The following is a 19,836-nucleotide window of genomic DNA, read 5'->3' on the forward strand; positions in this document are numbered from 1 at the left end:
TAACCCAGTGGGAAGGTGGTATTTACCACATACGACTGAAAATCCACTTGAATGCCCCTCTAACTGGTAATTACTAGAGGGAAACTCATCTATCATACCTGAGCTCCGACTTCTCCTACATGCTGACCTCTGACGTCAAGGAAATTACCTCGATAACAGCATTTTCGGCAGTTAAATGCAACAACAAAACACTATTTCTTAAAAACAATTTATTAATATGGTTTTTGAATACTATCATTTGTTTACAAGCATAATATATGTAATTTTAGTTTATGGTTGATGGAGCTTGTTGGCCAACTTGGCCATTAGCCAATCAGCATTCTATCAAGGAGTAAACGCATTGAACTAGTTTTACGACGTCACACTTGGTCATTTCCACCATCCCACCTGGTTATGAACGCAGCATAACCTGTCGAGACTTGTCTACTCTCCACCCACAAGGCACATCAATACAAATTCTGCCCCTCACCTAGATTTGCCCGAATCGGTAGGCTACTATCTCCAACAGTAGTCTATTTTTACAGTTACTTTTCATTTTTAATAATTTAATCTTAATGGATCGATACATATTTATTATTGTGTTATTAGCGTGTGTTCTGCGGGCCGTGAGGTGCTACAGCTCCGGAAAGGTGACTGGGGCGTGTGACAATATGACACCGCAACACAAAAAAGGCGCACAGCAAAGCCCCGCTCCATTCTCTGTCACCACTGACCGGTTCAGCTTTAAGGAGGGCGATGAAATCATAGGTGAGACATCATGTAGTTTTCTCTATTACTGTAGATATATTGTAGATATATTTAACACTCGCTGCTAGGCCTATATGTTTTATTAATATATCTATGGTTTGGCTGTTATGGGTAGATATCTCTGAAAAGTAGATATTCAATTAATAACGGTCTCCATTTTCTGTGGTGGTGTTTAAATCAACTAAACACCTTTGTTTACAGTCAAGCTCCTGGCAGCTTCCACTCCATTCACTGGGTTTATGTTACAAGCCAGAGAGGTTGGAGGAAGCAGTCCTCTGGGATCCTTCACTGTAACAAGTGGAGAGGCCCAGCCACTCACCTGCAACGGACTACCTGTGAGTCTATAACCATAGACTGTATAAATCCATTTAATTCTGTTTATTCCCACCTATCTATTACTACCTGACCTATAGCCTGCTTTTCTGTTATGTTATGAGAGCTACAGTATTACATATAACCCGAGGCGCAACTTTGATTTTAGAAGTGGGGGGGGGAACATCATTTAAAAAATATATATTATTATTTTTATCCAGTTGGATAAACACTCCAAACAAACCGCTCGGAGGCGTCCACATGATCCTAAAGCACACCGTTGCCTCATTTTGTATCACATTTCAATGATAAAACTGTGTGGGGGGGACAAAAATGACATACATGTGTTTATGAGACAGGAGAAAACACTACAAAAACAGATCAATTATTCCCTGTTCCTGCATGGGTCCTCCTGCTACCCTGTTTGGTAGAGTAGGTCATAAGGCTCTACTGAAAACGTTTAAAAGGTTCACAGATAATCGTATAATTAATTATCATAAATGTACATTTCCAATCAGCTTCTCTAAGATCAACACAACAATTATTATATCATTTTTACCGAACACCATTACTCAAATTGTGTGTTCCAAAACGCGCCTTCACATGCTCGCACATTCCGAGACAGGCACTACAAGTCAACCCGATTGACGTGGTTCGGCCAAAAAAGGTGGCTAAATGAGGATAGTTCAGTCAAGCTGTTTACCATTGTAAAAAAACTAAATGTCCTGTCTGTGTAAGTGGGTGATCCCCATCTCCCGTGAGCATGCTATCCTGTGAGAGCTTAGGGTTCCTCGATAATATCTAGCGTGCTCACATAAGAGGGAACAGCTGGCTCTGGTCTACTTATTGTCCCTGCCTCACCTGACCAGAAATACATTGCCAATGAGATGTCTTGCACTTCGTAGGGCCGGGGCAATAAAGTCGTCTTCACTTTGGCAGTTCGAAGTGACTCAAATAAAAAAAAGTGGCATATCCGATTTGAATCTGTTCGTTTCCTTCAGTCTGAACAGCCAAAAAGCACATGGAACAGGATGTTTCATGCCACATTTCAAACCACTTTCGTAGGTCAGATACAAATCTGATTCTTGGCCATGCAATTTATGTTTGAATGGTCAAATCTGATTAATTTGCCCTCAGGTGGTTTTTAGACTTATTTAGCACACCTTGTGGCTTGCAAGCTACATATGTTGACCGTTATGCCAAGAATACGTGGTAGCTAACTAGCTTGTAAATTGTTTTCAAACAAATGAGTGAATGTGCTAGAAAGCTGGCTAGCTACCTGGCTAGCTACCTGGCTAGCTACCTGGCTAGCTACCTGGCTAGCTACCTGGCTAGCTACCTGGCTAGCTACCTGGCTAACTACCTGGCTAGCTACCTGGCTAGCTACCTGGCTAGCTAGTTGACTACTTGTTTTGAAAGTTGGAGGATTTTATCATTTGAGGCTTTCAAAGTGTTCTTTACACTATGGTTTTGAATATTCAAAGCAACTGGGAAATGCCCATTGCAGGCATTGTTGTCACCTTAGCTTGCTACACAACTTCTGAGTGATGAGCACCACCACCCTATCATCCTTCACCACTGCACACACACCTGTCATTACTATGACAAATAGCATAGCCATGTCAGCAAATGACTGCTGTCTGAACACACACAAATACGATTTCAATCAATCACATGTATTTATAAAGCCCTTTTTAAAGCTGATGTCACAACGTGCTATACAGAAATACAACCTAAAACCCCAAACTGCAAGCATTGCAGATGTAGATTTGGTCACTTGTAACTTGCTGTTTGGCAGTCAGTATTTCTAAATGAAAAAAATTTATTGAAAAGATTTGAGGATTAAGACCTGCAGTGTGAACAAGGCTTTAGTAGGCCAGAGTGGCCCTGCTCCGATCAGAAAAAATGAGGGAGTGGGATGTATCGCGTTTTCTACCATGTCTGGTTTGGGTACCTTTCTTAGCATACCTGGAAACTACAGAGAATGGAGACAAAACAGAAACAACAGACAGAGCGCTTATCCAAAACATAGATAAGTACAATAAAAGGCACTCGCTTGTCTGAGCCTTATTTAAACCATACAAACAGTGACTGAATGGACCCACATTGCTGCTAACGTAGCTGAAAACAGAGCAGGGTAGGTGAGATTAGTTTGTCTGTGTGCATTAGCAGGGCCATTCGTAGCATTTTGCAGCCAAAACATTTTAGTGCTTGTATAAGTAACACAAAAACATGAAATAAACCTCCATGGACTGTTCAAAACTATTTTTGTCCCGCAGATGATTTGGTAGCGGCCATCATTTCTGCTTTGAATGCGTTAGCCTAGGTCTACTTACTGTATTAAAGCTGCTACACAGGATTTTTTGTTGAACTTTTGCATTGTCATTTCAGAAAATGTCCATAATATATCTGCAGTAAGAGTGGAATGATAGTGTTTCACAGTATTACCCACCCGCCAGTGTTATAATTGGCTGTGATATTCATCTATTGATATCTCCCTCCAGAGCGGCATCTGTTAAAATGGGAAAGCTGTTTGACTTTGTGGCTGTGATATTCATCTATTGATATCTCCCTCCAGAGCGGCATCTGTTAAAATGGGAAAGCTGTTTTGACTTTGTGGCTGTGATATTCATCTATTGATATCTCCCTCCAGAGCGGCATCTGTTAAAATGGGAAAGCTGTTTGACTTTGTGGCTGTGATATTTATCTATTGATAAGCTGGTGGACCAAAACCGAAAATAAAGGCTCAAGAGCAAGGCTCCGCCATGTTCTGGGGAAATGGGATGAGGGTGAGGGCGGAAATTTGTGTGGAAGGACCACCAGAGGGCAGGCTGGGCTCATGGATAGTAGCCCAACAAGGCATGGGAGACAAGGTAACCAGAGGCAATTAAGCACAGCTGACGGTACTAATGACATACTCTCCTTCCCCTATAAGAGAGAGAATGGAACCAGCAGAGAGGGGGGGGGGAACTATCTCTGGAAGATGGCCACCGAGAGAGAGGAGCTATCCAGGAAGAACCACTAAGACGGTGACAATCCTGTGACTTTTTGTTGTAGTTTAAAGATAATCCTATTGTGTTCCTGTTTCATCTGGAGAAGAAGATGTATGTTTTTCCTTGGAAGATTTTCATTGATTATGTTGGAGTGTTTGTGTTGACCAAATGCCCTCAATAGAGAATTGTGGTCAATCAAGAAAACCTACTCCTGACTCGTTTATTCCACCTTCCCGCTTTAGAGTGACGCCCAATTACTTGGTCCGCTCACATTGGTGGAGAATGCAGGGATTAGGTGGACGAGTGACACAAGGATAAGTGAGTAAATCAAGATTCTTCCAGTAGACCCGGAGGAACCATTCAAGAACGATGGATAACGCCCTACTACAACAATTGATCACGGCACAGCAGACAACCATAGAACTCCTGCAACAACAGCTGAGCCGACGAGAAGAACCTAGAGTTAAGCCAAGAGCAGCTGCTCACGCCATCTTACCTCGTCTCTCCAAGGAGGATGATATTGAGGCCTTCCTCATGACCTTCGAAAGGACGGCCACCTTGGAAGAGTGGCCGCCCACAGAATGGGCGAGCGCATTAGCCCCTCTTTTGACCAGGGTGGCTCAGGAAGCCTATTTTGACCTGGATTCCCGCGAAGCTGCGGACTATGGGCGTCTAAAAACCGAGATCCTGTCCCGGTACCAGCTGACTGCCAGAGATAGGGCTGTAAAGTTCCATCAATGGACCTATACAGCTGATCAACCCGTCCGTGCCCAGATCTTCGCATTAATACGACTGACGAAACAGTGGCTAGAACCTGGAAAGGGAGTAGGACATGTGATAGAGACTCTCGTAGTGGACAAGATATTGAGAGAATTACCCAGTGACTTAAAAAGGGTTGTGGGGCAAGCCAACCCGTTGTCAGCCGACGACATAGCCCAGGCGGTGGAAACATATCGGTCTACAGGGGAGTTGTTAAAAAGTGACAAGGAGGAACGGAAGGAGTCTTCCAATCCCGTACCACGACTCACCCCGGCGCGCCCGCCACCGAAACGTCCAAGCCCCCCCCGGAGGTGGGAGAAGTCAGCCACCACACAGCAGGGTCGGTGTTATAAATGTCAGTCTCCCAACCATTATGCCCCACAATGTCCTAGCAAGGATGAGCCCATGGTCACGGAGTCATCACTGCCTACCCCCACACATCCCGTTTTGTGGGGGCAGGATCAACACTGTTGGTTAGCAGAGATAGCCCCAGCCTCAGAGATTCCGGTGCGAGTCGAAGGACAAGATGTGGTAGCTATTCTCGACTCGGGAAGTATGGTTACGTTAGTAGAGGAGCGGATGGTGACCTCCGCAACACTGCTACCAGACAAAGTAGCCGTATCCTGTATCCATGGAGACACCCACTATTACCCCACTGTGAATCTGCCTATTCTCACTCCAAAAGGAAGGTGTACAGTCAGGGCAGGGAAAGTGCCCCAGCTGAAGGTGCCATTATTGATCGGGAGAGACTGTCCCCTATATAAGGAGCTTCGGCAGATGACGTTATGCACGGGAAGAAGGGGGACAGGAAAGAAGAGAAAATCCAAGCCCGAGGTAGTAGTCCTACAAGGAGACGTAGCCGCGTCCTCGTCCTCTGCAGCAGAGGAAGAAATAGCAACCCAACGTTTACGACAGATATTCCAGGAAACCACTGATGAAGACACATGTGAAGGGTTATACACAACGCAGGAAGGAAGGAGCAACCAGGCGCTAAGGGATATATTTGAAGCTCCATCCGAGGAGGGAACCTGGAAGGGATTCTCCTCGGCCACCCCTAATGGGGATGTGGAACATCCTCCACATCCCTCTACCGAGGTCGAACTGCCCCAGGAATTAAAGGGACAGTTCGGCACCTCGCAGCATAGAGACCCAGACCTAAGGGAGGCCATGAGGAAGGTGAAGGTGATCGACGGGAGGAACGTCGACGGATCAGAGACTCCCTTTGAACGCATAGCTATGGACCTCGTAGGACCCCTCCCAAAATCCGCCAGAGGACACGAGTACATCCTAGTGGTTATAGATTACGCTACCAAGTTCCCGGAGGCCATACCCCTGCGTAACATGTCGTCAAAGGGAATTGCCAAGGAGTTATTCCTGATGTTCTCTCGTGTGGGCCTCCCCAAGACTATCTTAACCGATCAAGGAACCCCGTTCATGTCCCGGTTGATGAAGGACTTGTGTCGGTTATATCAGGTTCAACAGATACGTACAAGCATATTCCACCCTCAAACAGATGGGTTGTGTGAACGCTTGAACAAAACGATTAAAAGCATGTTGAGAAGAGTGGTGTCCCAAGACGGGAAAAACTGGGACATGCTTCTCCCACACTTAATGTTTGCCCTGCGAGAAGTACCCCAGGCATCCACTGGATTCTCTCCGTTTGAATTGCTCTATGGCAGACCCTGTCGAGGAATCCTCGACTTAGCCAAGGAGACCTGGGAGACCCAACCATGCCCCTTTCGATCCACAATAGAACACGTTACCCTGATGAGAGACCGCCTGTCAGCAGTGTGGCCCATAGTCAAGGAGCATATGGAGAAGGCCCAAAGGACCCAAGGCCGGGCCTATGATAAGTCCGCGACCCCCTGTGAGTTCACCGTGGGGGAGAAAGTGATGGTGCTTGTGCCCACGGCCGAACATCGCTTGCTGGGGCAGTGGAGGGGGCCCTACGAGGTAATGAAAAGGGTCTCACCGGTCAATTACCTCATCAAGCAACCTGACAGGAGGAAGAAGGTCCAACTCTATCACATAAACCTGCTGAAGACGTACCATGGACGAGAGGAGGAGGTGGCTTTGATGGCCCTGGAGGGCAAAGGAAAAGAGGAGGCTCTACCACAGGTGCGCCGTGGCCAAACTCTCCTACCGGAGCAGTCAAGACAGCTAGACAAGCTGATTATGAACTTCGGTCGAATATTCTCTCCATTCCCAGGACAAACAGATGTCCTGTTCCACCATATCCACACTGAACCCGGCAAGAAGGTGCATATCCGCCCTTACAGGATTCCTGAGGCTCGCCGAGTCATCGCTAAGAAAGAGGTGAGGGAGATGTTGAGGATGGGCGTGATCGAGCCCTCGACGAGTGAGTGGTCCAGTCCCATAGTCCTGGTCCCCAAATCCGATGGTAGTATGAGACTCTGCAACGACTTTAGGGGATGTGAATGCCATCTCTACATTCGATGCGTATCCCATGCCCCGCGTGGATGAACTCTTGGAGCGCTTAGGAAAGGCCAAGTTCATCACTACCCTGGATTTGACAAAGGGATATTGGCAAGTGCCGGTGGCTCGGGAGGATCGCCCAAAGACTGCCTTCGCCACCCCAGAGGGGCTTTTCCAGTATGTGAGGATTCTCTTCGGACTGCACGGTGCCGCTGCAACTTTCCAACGCTTCATGGATGCCATTCTACGGCCCCATCAAGAGTATGCAGCGGCGTACATAGACGATGTGGTCATCCACAGCGAGGACTGGGATAGTCACCTCCTGCGATTACGGGCGGTGCTCGTGAGTTTGGAAGCCACAGGGTTGACAGCCAATCCAAATAAATGCTGCCTGGGCCTGTCCGAAGCGGAATACCTGGGGTACACCGTGGGGAATGGGAAAATACGCCCACAGGCAGAGAAGACCAGGGCAATTCGTGACTGGCCTCGACCCCGGACCAAGCGAGACGTTCGGGCCTTCTTAGGGATAACAGGAAATTATCGCCGTTTTATCCCGGGATATGCAACCATTGCCAACCCCCTCACAAACCTCATCAGGAAAAACCTGCCAAACCAGGTAGAGTGGAAAGACGAGACGGAAGAGGCCTTTCAATTGCTAAAAGATGGCCTGTGTTCTGATCCCGTTCTACAGGCTCCGGACTTCTCACAAGAGTTCATTGTGCAGGTCGACGCCTCGGATACAGGGCTCGGGGCCGTACTAGCTCAGGGTAAAGGTGAAGCAGAGAAGCCAATTCTCTTCATTAGTAGGAAGCTCAGCGATTGGGAACAGAGGTATGCGACCGTAGAGAAAGAGGCCTTAGCCATCAAGTGGGCCCTCGATTATCTCCGGTACTACCTACTGGGTCGGAGGTTTGCATTAGTTACTGACCATGTGCCCCTCACGTGGATGGCTGGTAAGAGAAACAATAACAACCGAATAGCCAGATGGTTTTTGTCTTTACAACCGTTCTCTTTCCATGTCATCCACAGGGCCGGATCGAGGAACGGGAATGCAGACGCGCTGTCCCGGCGCGACCAAGACGGTGCGTCTGGCGCCCGACCCTCCGGTTCGGTCCTGGGGGGGATGGTATGTGGAAGGACCACCAGAGGGCAGGCTGGGCTCATGGATAGTAGCCCAACAAGGCATGGGAGACAAGGTAACCAGAGGCAATTAAGCACAGCTGACAGTATTAATGACATACTCTCCTTCCCCTATAAGAGAGAGAATAGAACCAGCAGAGAGGGGGGGGAAACTATCTCTGGAAGATGGCCACCGAGAGAGAGGAGCTATCCAGGAAGAACCACTAAGACGGTGACAATCCCGTGACTTTTTGTTGTAGTTTAAAGATAATCCTATTGTGTTCCTGTTTCATCTGGAGAAGAAGATGTATGTTTTTCCTTGGAAGATTTTCATTGATTATGTTGGAGTGTTTGTGTTAACCAAATGCCCTCAATAGAGAACTGTGTTCAATCAAGAAAACCTACTCCAGGCTCGTTTATTCCACCTTCCCGCTTTAGAGTGACGCCCAATTACTTGGTCCGCTCACATTTGTTTTGAATGCAGTTTATTGCTGTTGAAATTCACCTAGCTTCCACATAGGGGAGACATTCTGTGGAATTCTATGTGTAGCACCTTTAAAAGCAGCTCTGTCACATTATTCACACACTCAGAATTCGCTGCTTCAAGTTTCAGTAGCCTACCTCTCCTCTCATAATTGGACATTTGAGATCAAGTGTGCCTACAGTAGGCTATATGTGTGGTCTCAATTAAATAGAGTATGCTGTCTTTGCATTGGCTGAGAATCATGTGGCAAATATCTTTCCAAGGGAAATAACTTAAATTTGATTAGGCTATAGTTTACTACAGTGTCTGAAAAGGAATATTGATAATGGAAAGAAGTGGATAGCGCTCAACCAACGTGAGTAGAGGTGCAAAAAAATATATAGCTGCAAGCAGAATTGAATGGGGTTCACAGGATTACACAATGACAAGGGTAATATTTGAATGTGGTTACAATTTTTTCTCAAATCCTAGAAGGATTAGAAGGCCAGCATCCTGGAGTCGCCTCTTCACTGTTGATGTTGAGACTGGTGTTTTGCGGGTACTAGTTATTTATTTCATTTTATTTAACCAGGTAAGTTCTCATTTACAACTGCGACCTGGCCAAGATAAAGCAAAGCAGTGAGACACAAACAACAAACCAGAGTTACACATGGAATAAACAAGCATACAGTCAATAACGCAATAATTTTTAAAAGTCTACATACATTGGGTGCAAATGCTGTGGGGAGGTAAGGCAATAAATAGGCCAGAGTAGCAAGTAATTACAATTTAGCAAATTAACACTGGAGTGATAGATGTGCAAGTAGAAATATTGGTGTGCAAAACAGCAGAAAAGTAAATAAAAACAATATGGGGATGAGGTATGTAGATTGGATGGGCTATTTACAGATGGGCTATGTACAGCTGCAGCGAACGGTTAGCTGCTCGGATAGCTGATGTTTAACGTTAGTGAGGGAAATATAAGTTTGGAAGGAAACGCGGCCAAAGGAGGTGTTGGCTTTGGGGATGACCAGTGAAATATACCTACTGGAGCGCGTGCTATGGGTGGGTGTTGTTATCGTGACCAGTGAGCTAAGATGAGGCGGAGCTTTACCTAGCAAAGACTTACAGATGACCTGGAGCCAGTTGGTCTGGTGACGAATATGTAGCGAGGGCCAGCCGATTAGAGCATATAGGTCACAGTGGTGGGTAGTATATGGGGCTATGGTGACAAAACGGATGGCACTGTGGTAGACTGCATCCAGTTTGCTGAGTAGAGTGTTGGAGGCTATTTTGTAAATGACATCGCTGAAGTCAAGGATTGGAAGTCGAGGTCAGTTTTACTAGGGTATGTTTGGCGGCGTGAGTGAAGGAGGCTTTGTTGCGGAATAGAATGCCGATTCTAGATTTAATTTTGGATTGGAGATGTTTAATATGAGTCTGGAAGGAGAGTTTACAGTCTAGCCAGACACCTAGGTATTTGTAGTTGTCCACATATTCTAAGTCAGAACCGTCCAGAGTAGTGATGCTAATCGGGCGGGTGGGTGCGGGCAGCGAACAGTTGAAAAGCATGCATTTAGTTTTACTAGCGTTTAAGAGCAGTTGGAGGCCACAGAAGGAGTGTTGTATGTCATTGAAGCTCGTTTGGAGGTTTGTTAACACAGTGTCCAAAGAAGGGCCAGATGTATACAGAGTGGTGTCGTCTGCATAGAGGTGGATCAGGGAATCACCCACAGGAAGAGCAGCATCGTTGATATATACAGAGAAAAGAGTCGGCCAGAAAATTGATCCCTGTGGTACCCCCATAGAGACTGCCAGAGGTCCGGACAACAGGCCCTCCGATTTGACACACTGAACTCTGTCTGAGAAGTAGTTGGTGAACAAGACGAGGCAGTCATTTGAGAAACCAAGGCTGTTGAGTCTGCCGATAAGAATACGGTGATTGACAGAGTCGAAAGCCTTGGCCAGATCGATGAAGACTGCTGCACAGTACAATCTTTTATCGATGGCGGTTATGATATCATTTAGTACCTTGAGCGTGGCTGAGGTGCACCAGTGACCAGCTGGGAAACCGGATTGCACAGCGGAGAAGGTACGGTGGGATTCGAAATGGTCAGTGATCTGTTTATTAACTTGGCTTTCGAAGACTTTAGAAAGGCAGGGCAGGATGGATATAGGTCTATAACAGTTTGGGTCTAGAGTGTCACCCCCTTTGAAGAGGGGGATGACCCCGTCAGCTTTCCAATCTTTAGGGATCACGGACGATACGAAAGAGAGGTTGAACAGACTGGTAATAGGGGTTGTAACAATGGCGGTGGATAATTTTAGAAAGAGAGGGTCAGATTGTCTAGCCCAGCTGATTTGTACGGGTCCAGGTTTTGCAGCTCTTTCAGAACATCTGCTATCTGGATTTGGGTGAAGGAGAACTGGGGAGGCTTGGGCAAGTAGCTGCGGGGGGTGTGGAGCTGTTGGCCGGGGTTGCGGTAGCCAGGAGAAAAGTATGGCCAGCCGTAGAGAAATGCTTATTGAAATTCTCGATTATCCTGGATTTTATCAGTTGTGACAGTGTTATCTAGCCTCAGTGCAGTGGGCAGCTGGGAGGAGATGCTATTGTTCTCCATGGACTTTACAGTGTACCAAAACATTTTGGAGTTAGAGCTACAGGATGCAAATTTCTGTTTGAAAAAGCTATTTAATGAAGCTGCCAGTTGAGGACTTGTGAGGCATCTGTTTCTCAAACTAGACATTCTAATGTACTTGTCCTCTTGCTTAGTTGTGCACTGGGGCCTCCTACTCCCCTTTCCATTCTGGTTAGACCTAGTTTGCGCTGTTCTGTGAAGGGAGCAGTACACATCATTGTATGAGATCTTCAGTTTCTTAGCAATTTCTCACATGGAATAGCCTTCATTTCTCAGAACAAGAATAGACTGATGAGTTTCAGAAGAAAGTTCTTTGGTTCTGGCCATTTTGAGCCTGTAATCAAACCCACAAATGCTGATGCTCCAGATACTCAACTAGTCTAAAGAAGGCCAGTTTTATTGCTTCTTTAATCAGAACAACGGTTTTCAGCTTTGCTAATATATATTTTTTTATTCTTCCTGATGGCAACCAGGTAAAACTCAGAAACCTGGTTTGTAGTAGGGACCTTAAGGGTTCCCCTATTTCCTGGGGCAAGTAAACTGAGAAGTCAGGCAAGCAGTTTTTTTTTACTGAAAACAACAAAACTGTAAATAATTCCATATTTATGGATCATTCCCATTGTTTAACTTGCCAATTTATGGCATGTATGGCAACCAGGGAAGTTGAGCCTGCTATGTGGTTGCCTTCTTGGAAAGTGAGAGCCTGCTCTGCTGTCTTTGTAGACGTGTGTCTTTTGTGATATTCATATGAATATTTTTAATGTTGAATACATTTATGTTAATTTTTGTATTTCAGAATCTAGACATACTCCATATTTTACAGCACACTATAAGGAATATCTTGACACGGTTCACAGAACATAGGGTCTTACAGGAAGCATGTATACAGTGCATTCAGCCCCCTTGACTTTTTCCACATTTTGTTACGTTACATACTTATTCTAAAATAGATAAAATAGTTTTTTTCCTCATCAATCTAAACACAAAACCCCATATTGACAAAGCAGGAAAAGGTTTTTAGAACCCCCCTCCCCCAAACAAACATCCCTCCTCCCAATGAAGTTTCTATGCGAGAATTGCCAGAACATTTTTGGGAATTCCTGGCATGGAATCACCCTGCTGCATCTGAATAAATCTGCATGGATCCTTTTTTTTTCTATTCTCAGAATTCTGCAATTTCTCACACATCAAGTTCACCTAAATCCTCCATCCAGGGAATATGGAGGGCCCCCACATCAGGCAACCTCAACTCCATCCAATTCAGGTGATTCACCCATCCAGTATCTGACTAGCTCCTGAACCAGAATTTTCACTTCTGTTAGCAGTTGTTCTTATTCTTCAGTAACACAGACCCCAAAGCAAATCAGGGGGAGAAAAAATATATTTATTGAAAGAGAACAAATCCTAGTTGTTATGCTCGAAAGTAGATGGCAGATGTTTATTCTTCCCTGTCCTCAATGTTTCTCCGCTGAACAACGAGACAGGATGTAGTTTATACCCAAGCCTAGCCTGTGGTTGACCAATTAGAATTCCTTGCAGTAAAACTGGGCCAAAGGCCAAAAACCAAGTATCCCGTTTTAGGCTCAATGTATAGACAATTTGGACCAATGAGACCTTGCCACATGTAGCTATGAGTCCCAGACTGAAATTCCTCCTGTATCCCTGACCCATTTATCTTCAGTTCCCCTTTACAAAGAAACAACTATTTCCATTGATCATTCATTCCCTAATACAGAAAAACAACCATTTCCATTGATTGTTAATTCCCTCTTGACCTCTATTCCTCTGCATTGTGTATTTATCTTAGAATATTCTTACATTTCTTATACCATGGGGCCCAGTTTCCTGGACACAGATTAAGCCTAGTTCTTGACTAAAACACACTTTAAATGGAAATGCTGTCCCTTAATGTTATTACATTGTTTTATTATTTGTTCTGCCGTGCCATTTTTACAGTGCCTCCTTTGTAAAAGATTACTCCACCTTCTGGGTTGGAGTGAGAAGTTCTCCAGTCACATACAACATCGCTGCTGCACCCCCAGCTAGCAGCACATCCATTACCTCTACTGCCTCCTCATCCTCAGAAGTGAGTATGATTACATGCACACAAAAATACGATTATTGTGAATATTCAGATTAATATAATAGTTTGATTAAAACATTTGCATGCTTTGCAAGAAGAACGATATTCGTAATAATCTTGTTTACATGCACACAAAATCTAAGGCTACTGATGGGACTTTGATAAATGCAGAACATTGCCAATCAAAAATAAACGTTCTACCACAGCTACCATGTTAATTTTGGGAAGTCTACTTGATTATGAGTTCTGACATTTTTAACTCCCTTCACTCATGCAAAAGAGGGAGGCTTGCACTGCTGGTTTTAGTACATGCGCAGATCAAATACACCGCTGGAACTACGATTAAGGTGTTTACATTTTCCACAGAGGGTTCTACATAGAACGCAAAAGAGTTCTACCTGGAACTAAAAAGGGTTCTACCTGGAACCTAAAAGGTTTCTCCTACAGGGACAGCCGCAGAACCCTTTTGGAACCCTTTTTTCTAAGAGTGTACCAAATATTTAGAAAGGTTGCTCAGAAAACCAGATGTTTTACTCGGCATATGCTTACTTAGAATGAACGCCGATTTAAGATAAGCAGAATAATGTGTTTACATGACTAATGCCATACTCGGCCTACTGATCAGTTTAATATCGAATTATTAGTGTGCATGTAGAGTATTTCCATTGAAATCCTTAGTACTTATGGTAATAGATAATAGTACAAATGTGTTTTATTTAAAACATAAACTTGTCTTAACAATGTATCACAAGTGTAAGTGATAGTCTCTCAAAAGGTCAAATAGGGGGTGCTTATATTTGTCCTGTTTCACTGTATGTACAAGTACGAGTGGGTAACCTGTACGAATGTGAGGTGTGAAATGGATTTTTTTTTTTTGTTGCTTATCCCAACTCCCCCTGAGAGTGGGGTCATTGATTGCGACCCTGGAGAAATTAGGGTTAAGTGCCTTGCTCAAAGGCAGATCAACAGATTTTTCACCTTGCCGGGGATTCGAACTGGCAACCTTTCAGTTACTGGCCCAACACTCTTAACCGCTAGGCTACCTGCCACTCACTCTCTGACAATATTATCATATTACATTTTCAATCAGACAATCACATTTATTTTCACACACTATTACATAAATGCTTTACAATAACATTGAATATGTTTGTAATAGGTTTCCAACTCCAGCACTGGATGTGACAGCACTAAGGTCTGTTTCAGCCAACCTCTGAACTGTGACCCTGGGGTCAGCCCAGACTGTTACTTCCTGTCTGCTATGACCTCTCTCGGTGACACAGCCATCCAGTTGGAGATGACCGGCCCTTCAGATGGCTACATCGCCATTGGCTTCTCAGATGACCAGAGGATGGTAATGTAGCCTTTTCAGAAGTAGTGCATGCACATCCTGCAATTCAATATGCTTATTCAAATTGAGGCACTCGTCCAGATACTTTCACTTCAAATGAAGACGGTGAACAAGTTTATTTTTAAAGCGATGAAGAAGGATTGCATGAGGGTAGGTGGAAGGCAGCCAATCAACTGCAGGATCATTCAACAGTGTGCTATTTTTCTTTCATGCATTTTTGTTTATTGTACCCTGCACATTCAAGTGGCCTGTGGCAGGGTTGATTGTGTTCCTCTCATAATCTGTTTTCCTCTGCATCACATCAGGGAAATGATGACATCTATATTTGTGGACGGGACAGTGGCGGACTCATCCAATTGCAACACGCCTTTTCAACAGGAAGGAAGACACCAGAGATACTTCCTCTGGTACTTGCTATTATTATGACGTATGAAAAGCTAAGAGGATGATCGCCATTGGAATATGGACTGGAATTAAAGTTTTGATATGACTGATTTGAAATGGAATGTACCCCCAACCCTGATGCCATAATGAATCACAAAACAATCGGTAATGACTCAAATGTCTCTTGTTTGTCCTTTTCTAGGGAAATGTTTCTGATGTTAAATCCTCAGTGAATAATAGTATCATTAGCTGTTCCTTCACGACTAGGAACCCCATTTCAACTCAGCGATCCGGAGGGTCCAGTTCCCTCTACTATCTCATGATCGTTCACGGGCCCTCCAATAATGGTACAGTATGAACCAAATGTTTACAGCATAGTAGCACCAGTACTGGTACAGAGGAAGTGGTTGTATCCCTCTGTCATTTTATTTACATAGTGCTATGACATCTTTAGATAATAATGAGTGACATTACATGGACATGGAAGACGGGATCTTAAATCAGCACTCCTACTCTGAGATATTGTATGAATACGGGCCCTGTTATCGAATAAGGATTCTAATGTTGTGGGCCTCGTACCGATGAAGAAAACAGTCTGCTTCAGTCTAGGAGTAATATGTTTCATAATATCATTTTATTCTATTTCTCTTATTGTATTTCACTTTTCGGTTGACTTTGACAGGGAAAATCGGCCCTCATACTGGCACCTTCATCAGTGACACTAAAGTGGATATTTCAAGTCCTCAAATTGTTACAAGTGAAAAAGAGCCACCTATTATTAAAGCACATGGTAAGGTTGCCGTTTCCTTAGTGAGATGAGTTTGCATTCATTACCTCAATCAAATTGTTATACGGTAATTCACTGATTATAACTACATATACAAGCTTAAAGATGTGTGTATTGATTTATTATCCTGTTGTGCTTCAGGTTCCCTGATGTTGATAGCGTGGATGACCACGGGTAGTTTGGGAATGATCATAGCCAGGTATCTGAAAGGTGTGGCCAAGGGGAAACATTATTTTGGGAAAGATGTTTGGTTTCTGGTGAGTTTCTATAATACTGTCCCTAATATATTAGTGTAGCAACATTTGATTGTACTTGAAATGTTTTCACTGCTATCGAATTGGTGACTTTTCTACATATAGATAGACTGGGAGAGTGTGTCAAGCAGGCGGTCACTTGTGTTTGTGAGGAAGCTATGCTGTTAATTAAGCAAGCAGACTGATGCCCGTCACGTTTCTAGTTTCGAGTTTTATTAGTCGTATGTACGGGATACACGTGGTATACACTGTCCAACAAAATGCTTACTTGCAGGTTCCTTCTCGACAATGCAACCACAAAGAAAAAATATAAGAATATGAACATAAACATTAGCACGTCTAGATGACTTTATTAGGTGGAATGTTTTTAGTACTAAATAATAATGCCACATAATCTGTACTCTTGGCTTGCATGTTCCTCAGGTGCACGTGTTTCTTATGACACTCACTGTTGCCGCCACCATCATTGCCTTCATTTTGGCCTTCTCAGAAGTTGGAGGCTGGAGTGGGGTATGTATCATAAACCTTTACTGCGCGTCGATTGTTATTTGAAACAAACCTATCTGACAAATGCTGTGCCGTCTACAGTTTTATAAAACCTACTCCATTATGAAAGGCTCAGATAATTGAAATAGTTACGAGAGACAGTTTATGAGCCCAGGGTGTTTATAGGGAGCCCATCTGTGTTTATAGGGAGTCCATCCTGTGTTGGGCTGCATCGTTATGATCCTGGCCTTCTTCCAGCCAATCGGTGCCATGTTCCGATGTGGACCTCATCATCACTTGTAAGGGATCCAGACTCATACCTAGTGTATGTCAGTTTGCTCAAGTGTATGTAAATCCAAAAGTGGCTTGTTTTCTCAAGTTAATGTATTATATTTGTGTTGTTGTTTTTTCACAGGCGATTCTTATTCAATTGGTCGCATGCTTTGAATGCAGTGGCAATAAAAGGTTTAGCTGGTAAGGAACTGTGATTATGACATTGTTTTTTTGTTGGATTTTATTAGCATAGTACAAAGTACCGTAATCTTCTCAGCCAATATCTGTCAAACATGTTTGCTGTTGCACTACTACCATGTTAGTAATTGTGTTGACATTATCTTCCAGTGGCAGCCATCTTCACTGGGCTGTCGTATTTTAGCACCTCTGAGGATAGTTGGCTTCTGAAGGTGATGGGTGGGTTTGTTGGATGGGAGGCAACGATGTACATCCTGCTAGAATTCCACATGCGCTGGAAGCGCAATGGTGAGATCAAATACATAATGATATCGATTAAATGCAGGTTGATGATATATAGCCCCCCTATAATATTGTTAAATGCAGGTTGATGATATATAGCCCCCCTATAATATTGTTAAATGCAGGTTGATGATATATAGCCCCCCTGTAAATCTTTAATATATCTCAATGTACAGTATATTTTAAATAATTGTATATTTGTTTGTTGTCAAATGTTTTAAAGTAACTGTCCATTGATTGAGGATCGAATGTGATCAGATTGTCAATTTATACAGTATCCCTCCATATAACTATGACAGACTTTCCACGAGGACGGGCATATTGGAAATGTAACCAGGGTTTATAGACTGACACAACTTTCTTGACAAAATGTAAGGAATTCTTAACAGACTTTCTTGCACAATACAGGTTCAGTGGACACAATTATTGTACTGGATGCGTTTAAATGTACCTTTAGGGGCCATTGAATTCAATTGTCATCCCAAAAATGGTATTGGTCAACAGAGAAAAGAATTCCAACAGAAATAGAACATTTAACATTACACAGTGGTGTTGAATGTACTTCATAATCACTGAATAATCTAGACACTTAACAAAAGGAGGAATTTATTCATGAAAGACCGGGTTTAAAAAATAAAATTACCAGAGCAAATTCAATATAGAAACCTGACCAAAAAGAACCTACAGAAAAAGTTACAAACGATGGAGAAATCCTTCACACCAAAGGAGATTCTGAATGAGGAAGGTCCTCCAACCTCATTTGATGAGTTTTGTGATATACAGTACCAGTCAAAAGTTTGGACACACCTACTCTTTATTTTTACTATTTTGTACCTTGTAGAATAATAGTGAAGACATCAAAACTATGAAATAACACGCGTTGAACTATGTAGTAACCAAAAAAGGGTTATTTTATATTTGAGATTATTCAAAGTAGCCACCCTTTGCCTTGATGACAAATGCTCAGCATATGCCTTCAAGACTGTTGGAAAAGCATTCCTCATGAAGTTGGTTGAGAGAAAGCCAAGAGTGTGCAAAGCTGTCATCAAGGCAAATAATGGCTACTTTCAAGAATCTTAAATATAACATTTATTTTGATTGGTTTAGCAGTTTTTTGGTTACTACATGATTCCAGAATGTGTTATTTCATTGTTTTGATGTCTTCACTATTCTACAATGTAGAAAAAAGTAAAAAATAAAGAAAAACCCTTGAATGAGTAGGTGTGTCCAAACTCTTGACTGGTACTGTACGTTTCCCCCCAAATCATGTTAAACTATCTGCTATACAAAATGATCATGTGAAGGCCTAATTACACAGGACTAACTATTGATTACTTTCAGACGCGGAAAACGCCTTGCCTCGATGGCATTCCAATAGAGATGGGCTTTTTATGAACTACTGACAGATCAATTACTGTCATGTTTTAATTACTCATATATAAATGGCAAACTATCAGACACACAAAACGAGGGACTGATCTCTCCTACTGAAGCAGGAGCCATGGGGGCAATACAAAGAGCCAGTCTCTTTAAAAAAAAATGGGAGTCACCCCACTGTGCTAAAATATTGGCAAAATGTATTGCTCATAGAATTAAAAAGGTCTTCCTGGGAAATTAAGTCAACATTATTTGGGTATTAGCCAACAGAATATGAGCTTTAAAAATGTGATAATAAAAAATAAAACAAGATTTTCACTGGACAGTTACTTTAAAGAATGTTGCTGTGAGAATCATGACACAAAAACACTGGATGGCAAAGTTGTGTTTTTATACTCTGTCACACCATTATCATTATATTACATGACATTTAAAATAAAGTGATTGCACAAAATATGTACAACAAAATCTGTACAAATTATGAATTTATTTACATTGCTATTTTAATCTTACAGTGATTATTGGCACCCTTGCACTTTTCTTCGAATAAATTGAAATGAAATATATATATACATTTGTCTCCACAATTTATTGGATTGTCAACGTTGCATTTTTTTAAGCTTAAGTTTACCATCTAATTTAGTAAAATAAAATGGTACAACATTTTTGACACCCAAACTTGGTTGCACAGACAAGTGAACTGCAAAACAAGCAACTTCTTTTAAAAGAAATAGAGAATTATTTAAGAAAAGTGCAAGGCTGTCAATCATAGAGATTGAAAGAGGCCTTATCTTTGGGTGGGTGCTTTTTGAGGCTATCTTCATTCATAAGTAGTACATTTTCTTCTTTTTTTATGTTTGAAAAAAGTGTCAAACTAATATCAAACAGGTCAG

General features: G+C 43.0%; 1 protein-coding gene across 2 annotated transcripts; it reads left to right on the top strand.

Annotated features, from left to right (window-relative positions):
- The first annotated feature begins 447 nt into the window (after positions 1–447).
- On the top strand, positions 448–18,292 carry LOC112217036 (putative ferric-chelate reductase 1). Of its 2 annotated transcripts, XM_042300368.1 has the most exons (14): positions 448–747; positions 949–1,082; positions 8,277–8,443; positions 12,635–12,732; positions 13,425–13,554; positions 14,711–14,905; positions 15,208–15,309; positions 15,489–15,633; positions 15,969–16,076; positions 16,215–16,330; positions 16,751–16,837; positions 17,021–17,112; positions 17,229–17,287; positions 17,435–18,292. In XM_042300368.1, the coding sequence occupies exons 3-14, from the start codon at positions 8,297–8,299 to the stop codon at positions 17,653–17,655; spliced, it is 1,500 nt and encodes a 499-aa protein (XP_042156302.1). In that variant the 5' UTR covers positions 448–747; positions 949–1,082; positions 8,277–8,296; the 3' UTR covers positions 17,656–18,292. The 2 variants fall into 2 exon arrangements, with proteins under 2 accessions (XP_042156302.1, XP_024233037.1); XM_024377269.2 differs by lacking the exon at positions 8,277–8,443 and having other exon boundaries at positions 451–747.
- Positions 18,293–19,836: the final 1,544 nt, after the last annotated feature.

The sequence above is a fragment of the Oncorhynchus tshawytscha genome, linkage group LG17 (assembly GCF_018296145.1).
Source record: "Oncorhynchus tshawytscha isolate Ot180627B linkage group LG17, Otsh_v2.0, whole genome shotgun sequence".
Lineage (NCBI taxonomy): Eukaryota > Metazoa > Chordata > Actinopteri > Salmoniformes > Salmonidae > Oncorhynchus > Oncorhynchus tshawytscha.